The 8735-nt window shown below is 43.5% G+C and overlaps 2 protein-coding genes across 2 annotated transcripts; one reads left to right on the top strand and one right to left on the bottom strand.

Annotated features, from left to right (window-relative positions):
- Window positions 1-1054: 1054 nt before the first annotated feature.
- On the bottom strand, window positions 1055-2551 carry LOC117584523 (odorant receptor 42a-like). The gene is made up of 3 exons (XM_034273473.1): window positions 1670-2551; window positions 1247-1604; window positions 1055-1186 (listed from the first exon to the last, which is right to left on the bottom strand). Exons 1-3 carry the CDS (start codon window positions 2476-2478, stop codon window positions 1091-1093), a joined length of 1263 nt encoding a protein of 420 aa, XP_034129364.1. The 5' UTR covers window positions 2479-2551; the 3' UTR covers window positions 1055-1090.
- Window positions 2552-7510: 4959 nt separating this feature from the next.
- LOC117584422 lies at window positions 7511-8735 on the top strand. Its single transcript, XM_034273309.1, has one exon. The coding sequence runs from the start codon at window positions 7547-7549 to the stop codon at window positions 8267-8269; it is 723 nt and encodes a 240-aa protein (XP_034129200.1). The 5' UTR covers window positions 7511-7546; the 3' UTR covers window positions 8270-8735.

Raw genomic sequence — 8735 nt, 5'->3', positions numbered from 1 at the left:
GGTTGGATCATTATTAAAGCCACAATGAAGAAATTAATTTGCAGTGGCTAAACCCACCCCGTCCCGCAGCTTATATGTGTTTGTTGCCCATTCTCAAATTCACACTCTGCTTCGCGCAGTGCCTCTGACACGTCTCTGCCTCTGCCGCGTCTCTGCCCTCACTCTGCTGTGCGTGTCTCTAGGGGAGGGTGACGAGGTAAAGGAGCGTGTTGGCGTGAGTAGTGTTGTTGATGTAGATGACAGATGAAGAAAAAATTTAAAATTTGACCAATAACCGCTAAGGTGCAGATGTACTACTGAGTGCCGGGTATAAAAGTTTTGACGCGTAAGAAGCGTCTCACACGTCCATTCTCGTTTACACTGCCCATATGTAAATCCTTACGCAACAAAGCTGAGTCATGGTGTTCTCATTCCTAACTCGTTCGCTATCGTTTTCGCGATTGTTCAACTGCTGTAACTATCGTTCTAATCACACATACATATGTACAAAACTACAACTCGTTTATATTAATAAATGTACCTATGAAATTGAACCTCCTCAATCAATCAAACTTCATTTCAACAGCTATTGAAAAAAGCTCACTAGCTTGCCGCGACCGAACATATTTTCGTTGCTTTTCTTAAAATTCGTTCATTAATAGAAAAATTGTATAACAAGTAGGAACTAAATAGTACATCCCATTTAAATCTTATTTTCGGCTCTGAGAGAGACAATTAAAATTTTAACAGCTATACAACTAAAGGTTGGCCGGATCAGCTCTAAGGAACTTTTGTTTTCTCATATATTTAACAAATACAAACAACACAAAAGACACTATATATATATAGGTCAGATCGATACTTTTGCATACCCGAGAGCGATTTTGTTCCGAAATATATTTCTTTATTTACTTTTAGGCTTGAAACCAATTAACCTTCTAACAGCATAAAGTTGATCAACAAGTTGCTAAAGTTACGTCCAATGCTTGCTTCTCTGCGTTTGCTTCATGCCTTCAAGTAGTTAAAGCAGTTTAAACAATCAAGAAAATTCAATTTTAATACATAGAACAATTAGTCTGTTAGAGAAATAATCGAACTTAAAGCTCACTTGCTAATTTAATTTGTCTTCCTCATCAGCTTTGGAGAGTTTCTCCGCAATATTCATTTGCTTGACCAGAGTAAACACTGAGAATGAAAACTTGGTGACCTACGAAGAAACCTTTGTTCGAATACATAAAGTCCACGGAAATTAATTATGGATACTTACAATAATGTTGGTACCCACAGAAATGGGAAAAGCGTTCATGGCCATGAAGGTGATGGGTTGCTGAAGCTTCTGCAGGAAGTACATAAGCGTCTTCTTGTAGCGCTGCTTGCCATCGATCCAGTTTGACTGGAAAAGAGCGATCGCCAGGTTATAGCAGTCGTCCGTCAGATAATTGCAGAGAATGCAGAACGGAGTAGTCTCCAGGAGAACTGCGGTCATGAAGAACAGGGCGGCAATGGCCGAGCCTAGATTGGCAAATAGCACAATGTTGATGAGCGTGAATCCAAGTACCAGTCCCACCACCAGAAATTGCACAAAAATGGTTCCCGAAATCACGGGTCGCAAGCAATCGACAAAGCTGCAAGGGGTCAGCAGATTAGATTTAAGAAACAACTTCTTAATTAATGGATGTTTTCAAACTACCGAAGAATGGTCTTGTGGTCTTGAATGCACTGGACTAGTTGCTCGTAGCGCTTCTCGTGGCTCACATCAGGGTCCTTGCCCAACTGTCTTAGGCGGTCCGCAAAGATTGACATGTGGGCACGGAGCACTAGGACAAAGTTCACTGGATAGCAGTCCACGCAGACGTCCTGCAGGCAGGCACCGGCCATAGCAAAGTACTCCAGTCCCATCTGCAGACCCAGGTTCCAGGAACTGGAGCGCCAGTCCAGGTACGGATAGTAGTTCTGGTAGAGCGGCTTTCCCATCACGATGGCCGCAATTAACGTGTTTGTGGCATAGAGAATGTACACGGCCATATAGAAGAAGAATATGCGGTTGCTTCTGGAGACGGCGCGATGGACACGGAGGCGTTCGCTTGGTTTGGTGAGACGCTTATCCATTTCGTCCAAAATATTATTGGCCTCGTCTAAGTGCTTGACGAATGCCCAGACGATCAGAACCTTGATGGAGCAGGACAAGGCGTTAAAGGCCACTTGCAGCGAGGTGAGGAACTCCCCTGGTGAGAACTCAGACAAGTGGCTGATGTATCCAGTCAGGAATGCAATGGGCTGGTAGAACGTCGAGCTGAGGTTCAGCGCAAAAGACCACAGGCAGTAGACTATAAAGAATCGTGCGGGTGGCTGTCGCACCCCCATTAGAAAGATGCAGCGCAGCAAGTAGAGAGTCGCATTCCGAGAGCAGGCCGGTGTCTCCTCCGATAGTGTGTACATGGCCGGGAACACTTTACGCAGCACCATCCTTACTTCGCAGAAGTTCCGATTGTTCAACATGGACTGCAGACTGTTGGAATTTATATGTCCGCCGTGGAGTGATTATAAGCTCATCAATCGCCTGCCATTGAAAATTTATGAGAGAGACGTGCGAACTCGTCAACGGAATCAATTAGGTTTTGGGTAACAGTTGTTCAGCACCTCGGGCAGAACCTTCTGCTCCGAACTTCTGGCACCCTCGACGCCTAAAGTCTTCAGTCGCCTGCCAGTTGAATTCGATGGCGCTTACACATTGCTTTACATCTGTATGTTAATAAATGATGGACATATTCTGGTCAAGAAGCAGCTGACTGCCGCAGTTCACAAAACGAGGCGCAATAGTTAAAAATTAATTTACGAACTAGGATTACTTGAACACCTTCATCAAGCGCCTATCAAAGAGGGGGAGAGATATATCAGAGGAATATGCATGATACATTTCGTGAATAAATTAACAACGAGAAGGTAGTAGTAGTACATCTGTACGTTGTACTTTTTTTTATACCCGGTACTCGAAGAGTAAAAAGGATATTGTATTTGTGGGGAATAACGGTAGTATGTAACGCACAGAAGGAAAAGTTTCCGACCCTATAAAGCATATATATTCTTGATCAGCATCAATAGACGAGTCGATAGAGCCTTGTCTGTCTGTCCGTCTGTCCGTCCGTCCGTCTGTCCGTCTTGTTTGTCGGCTAGTTCTCAGAGACTGTAAGAGCTAGAGCCACCAACTTTTGGATCCAGACTGCTGTATGCTCACACTGAAACCAGTGTATTTCAAAAATGAGCCACGCCCCTTTCCGCCTCCGCAAAAAAGCGAAAACCTCCCAAATCTACAATATTAAAGATAAAAGAAAACTAAAAAAATGCATTCCGGTGGGAATGACAAGATCTATCAGATCTTCAAATTGGGATCCGATTGGATCATTATTATAGCCACAATGAAGAAATTAATTTCCAGTGGCTAAACCCACCCTGTCCCGCAGCTTTTGTTGTTCTTTTTACATTCTCTCATTCACACTCTGCTTCTGCTTCACTCGGCCCCTGCCTCTGCCCACCCCCTGCCGATGCCTCTACCGACTTTTAACCCACCCCATCCCGCAGCTTATATTTGTTTTTTTGTTTGTGTGCGATCGCTGCCTCTGCCTCTGCCTCTGCCGCGAGTCTGCAGTATGTGGGTCTAGGGAAGGGCGGCAAGCGTGTTGGTGTGAGAAGTGTTGTAAATGTAGATGACAGATGACAGATGAAGAAAAAATTTAAAATTTGACCAATCACCGCTGAGGTGCAGATGCACTATTGTCCCAATGACCAGTTTTGGTGGCTTTTTAAGCCAAATTAGCGCATAGGGCTTATGACCGGGAGCAATTAGTAATTTGTTTAAGTAAAATGAATTTGTAGCATTAAGATATTGAATTGTTGCATTTACGACATACTCACAGAAGTTTGTTGCTATAGAACATACATGTAATATGTGAATACGATAGAGAAAGAGGAAGAACATGCATTTAATAGGTGAATATCGAAATTTAAAAGAAGAAGAGATTAAATTGATTTGAATTCCGACTCGGTCGAACCAGCAGCTCTTGGCTTTTTATTTCGAGATTTTGATTCCGAACTGGTTGCGAGGAGTTGCGGAAACAGTGGCCAACAGTGGTTGGCGATGTCTTCTACATCTAGATGTAGTCCTGAGTGCCGGGTATAAAAGTTGTGACGCGTAAGAGCGTCTCACACGTCCCTTCTCCTTTAATTTTACATTTGTTCTACATCCAAATCACTTTTTACGCCAACACGCTGTTTTAGCTCGCCCCCCTCGCCAACACCAGCACACTAGACGTAACAGAGTGAGAGAGAATGTGCAAACAACTTTAAAAAAACTTCTGATCGGGATGGGTTTCATTCTGGCTATAATAATAATCCAATCTGATCCCAGTTCGGTTCTCTGATAGATATGGTCCTTCCCTACAACATAGGTTTCTTAGTTTTCTTCATAATTGTGGCTGTGGGAGACTTTCGCCCATTGCAGGGGCGGAATTTGAAATACACTTGTGACAGTGTGAGCATACAGGACTCTGGGTGCAACAAGCCCAACGGACAGACAGACATGGATACATCGACTCGGCTATTGATTCTGGATCAAGAATATACATATATATGCACAAGTACAATATAAACTATTTACCGGGTATAAAAAGTCATTTGTGCAGGTAATTATCGTCAACCAATTTTTATTCACAATTTAGCAACGCCCCCTTCCCTCCCCACAAAAGGGCGAAAATTAGCTGCTGGCCACCCCCACCCCTACCTCCATCACCTTTGTTGTCATGCCTTGTTCGACACTGGGGGAGGGTGGCGAGGTAAAAGGGCGTTTGCGAGGGAGAAGTGTAGTAGATGTATATGTAGATGTATATGTAGATAAAAGATATAGAAATAATCTAAAATGTAAAATTCGAAAAAAAAAAACCACTAAGATACAGTCTATACTGAGTACTCTGTATTAAAGAAGCGTATCACAAACATTCGTACTCGTTTCAAGTTGGAATTGGTCAATCAAGTTTATTGTATTCTTCTATTTGGCAAACTATTCAGGTGAAGGAGCCACTAGCCACAAGGCCGAGAGCGTCAGTCATTGGGAAACATCGATTCTCGGCTGGAACAGATGTTACTGCATTGCCACTTTCAAATTAAGTCAACTTTGGATCTAAACTGTGACAGGAGTCTCAGCTGCTGTTTGCTTATTTAATTAGCAAACGGCAACAGTCTCTTAATTGCCCTAACTTTTTATACCCGGTACTCGAAGAGTAAATAGGGAGGGGGTGGTCTAAAGGTCAAAAGGACCGTGTTGGCGTGGGTAGTGTTGTTGATGTAGATGACAGACGAAGAAAAAATGTAAAATTTGACAAATAACCGCTAAGGTGCAGATGTAGTACTGAGTGCCGGGTATAAAAGTTGTGACGCGTAAGATGCGTCTCACACGTCCCTTCTCGTTAATTAAAAGCCTTAGCTCAATTAACAACAGCTAACACAGAAGGCTGAATTACCCGGACACTGAGAGTGCTTCCTCTAAATTAGCCATATCAGACAATACTGCTCACATCAGTAGAGAATTCTTGCACAAATTTTCCAGTAAATAAAGCAAAAATGGCACCAACGAGACTTCCGACGCACATCTTGACTTGGCCCGTCGGCCAATGGGCGTTAGCACGTGAAGAGCACGAAGTCACTGTAACGAGATGGAGGGCATGCCACAGCGCACAGTGGGTGTAACGACCAATCTAGCATGGAGAATGCAATAGGTCCCAAGTAGTTAATATATCATATTCATATGTTTTAAATTTATGTATGGTTATGTTTTCATTTATAAAAAAAACTCGTTCGCTTTGTTGTTTTTATACCCGGTACTCGAAGAGTAAATAGGGTATATTGTATTTGTGTGAATAACGGTTGTATTTAACGCACAGAGGGAAACGTTTCCGACGCCATAAAGTATATATATTCTTGATCAGCATCAATAGCCGAGTCGATTGAGCCATGTCTGTCTGTCCGTCCTTATGAGCGCCTGGATCTCAGAGACTATGAAAGCTAGAGCCACCAAATTTTGCATCCAGACTGTTACAGTGTATTTCAAAAATTATCCCCGCCCCCTTCCGCCCCGCAAAAGAGCGAAACCCTCCAAAAGCTAAAATTTTGAAGATAAAAGACAACTAAAAGCGCCATTCCGTAGGGAATGACCATATGTATCAGATCACCATATTGGGATCCGATTGGATCATTATTATTGCCACAAGGAAGAAATTAAGTTCCAGTGGCCTAACCCACCCCGTCCCGCAGCTTATATTTGACAGATGAAGAAAAAATGTAAAATGTAAAAAAGAACCACTAAGGTACAGATGTAGTACTGAGTACCGGGTATAAAAGTTGTGACGCGAAAGAAGCCTCTCGCACGTCCCTTCTCGTTTATTATTTTATCAATATATTTTGCTTGAGTTTATTAGAGTTCTTAGTTACTGAGACGAGTTGCTAATTCAAACTGATTTATTTTCAGAAATTATTGTCTATATACAGGGAACGCAAAGTGTGCAGTACTTGTGGACTGTGTGACAATTGTGTCTACAGATTTGGGTTCGACGCCTCCCATGCTAATGATTTGACGTTCACACTGCTAACTGCGAGTATGACCCCTCCTTCAAATGGACTGTTTTATGTACCGCGTGAATTCTGTTGGGTTCTGTTTCGTATTTATTAACCTCTTGCCGCGATCCGCCAGGGTTATGATTACGGCGGCGTAACTTGGTGTCTGGTTCTGATCACGTTCTGAACACTAAGAAAATTCTGAAAGGCTACAGCTTAGACCTTCACAAACTTACAGGCCACAAAGCCTCAGAAAACATTCTTGAACATTCCACATATAAAAAACGTCACCCACTGTGCATCTTGCGATTGCACTTGAACTTGTCTTTACGGCTCTTTTTTTCGAGACCCGACCCTGTTCAGACAAGTGGCAACAGATTGGGCCTTCAGCTGCAAAGCATTTCTTAAATGCGAGCGAACAAACGTCATATGTACATTAAAGCACTGCCAGTTTTAAATACCCTGGACAATATTATATCGAAATTTGAGGCTTTGGGCGTTTAAATGAGCGGATCCTGAATAATGATTCACGCCCCTAGGATCCTTTCAGTTAAGAATAATTTTAAGGACCGACCAAACAGTAGCTACAATTGTAGTACAGCATATTTTGTTTGTCCTTCAGCTGGTGCCTGAGCCTTTCCTGCCCACAGTGCGTATGAGCAATCAGCGAAAGGTTGATTCAAGCCACCTCACAAATATTTAATTTTATCAGGCTGTTTTTATTGCGTCGCTGCCTCAACAGGTGTGCCATTTCAGGCTGTCAACGCAAACTCATTTGCACTCGAAACCGTCGCAACGAGTCAGGAATCTGGAGTCGGGGCGGGCATCGGCATCCGAATGAAGTGACAGCTAACCAAATGTTGATATTACCCACCCAAAGCCAACGCAAACTCAGGATGCCTCCAAGTTAACTTCAAAACAGGCTCGCTTCACTTCAAAACGAACAGAGTCAAAATTCTCTAGGATGAATAGATTGTTTCGTCGGTGTCGCATATCGGACGTCTCTGTGCTGCAGATCAATGTGGTATTGCTCCTGGCTGGGTTAATCTTCCTGATGGATGTGTTTAACCACATGTATGTGAAGAACACACTGCTCAGGGACGCCACCATCTTTCCGGGCGCTCTGCTTGCCTGGATGTTCCTAACGCGCTTTGTTACCATGTTGGGGTACATCCTTAACGCCATTCTAGGCATCCGTATGGCCCAGCGAAAGAGTATGTTGAAGTTTGCCTTCTACATGTTAATAAGCTTAATTCTGCTACTTTACACGCTGAGCATAGCGGCGTCTCGGCTTATGTATCGATCACGCTTTGAGCTCTCCGCCAAGATGATGATTCTGCTGCTGTGGAGGAATCACAAGTTTGGAAAGCTGGAGGAGGAGTTTGGCTGCTGTGGCGAAGCGGGCCTAATCGATTACCAAATCTCAACCGAGAAACGCAACTGGGCCAGTGGCGCATGCTGTGGGACAGAGGACTGCGACGGCTGCCTCTCTAAGCTGATCAATTACCTCTGGGGCATCGAGGTGGAGGTGGCGCGGGATAACTTTATTCTATTTATTTTGCTTTTGATAGGAGCGATAGTCATGATGTGGCACTACAAGGGTGTGAAGTTCCACGGTGATCAAAACGAGACAGACGAGAGGCCGGAGGAGAGAAGCAAGGGGTCAGCTAAGAAGACTGAAACCTAGGCGAGCACTCTATATTGAATCTTGCTTGGGGAGCATTGAACAAAACCATCCAGCCGTATTGGCGATTAAGGGACAAATTAACGACCTCTGCCACGGCTCTGGTCAATTGAACTTTAATTTAACATTACTGCCACACCTCCAACCAGTCCTTGTGTGGCTGGCTGTATGTGTGTTAGCTTGTTGCGGCTCATTAATTAGAAGGCCGTTATCCAAGTCCGACGCTCCGCCAGCTTGGGGTAATGCCCGCACTTAATTAGCCTTCAAAACGATTGCCCTGAAATATATTTTAATGGCTTTGGGTTGAGCGTTAAGCAGAACAATCGAATATAAGTTTATGGAATTCTCTCGATTTATTTGGCACAATTGAGATTTACTTACGTTTGTTTTTGTTTCGAGCGGCGGATAAAACTGCGTATGATTAATGTTTACAAAATAGCCCAAAAGTATGCTCCATTGGACGCTCTCA

This window comes from Drosophila guanche, unplaced genomic scaffold, assembly GCF_900245975.1.
Source record: "Drosophila guanche unplaced genomic scaffold, DGUA_6, whole genome shotgun sequence".
Taxonomy (NCBI): Eukaryota; Metazoa; Arthropoda; class Insecta; order Diptera; family Drosophilidae; genus Drosophila; species Drosophila guanche.
The sequence above is the reverse complement of the archived record's forward strand: the minus strand, read 5'-3'. Positions and strand labels throughout refer to the sequence as shown.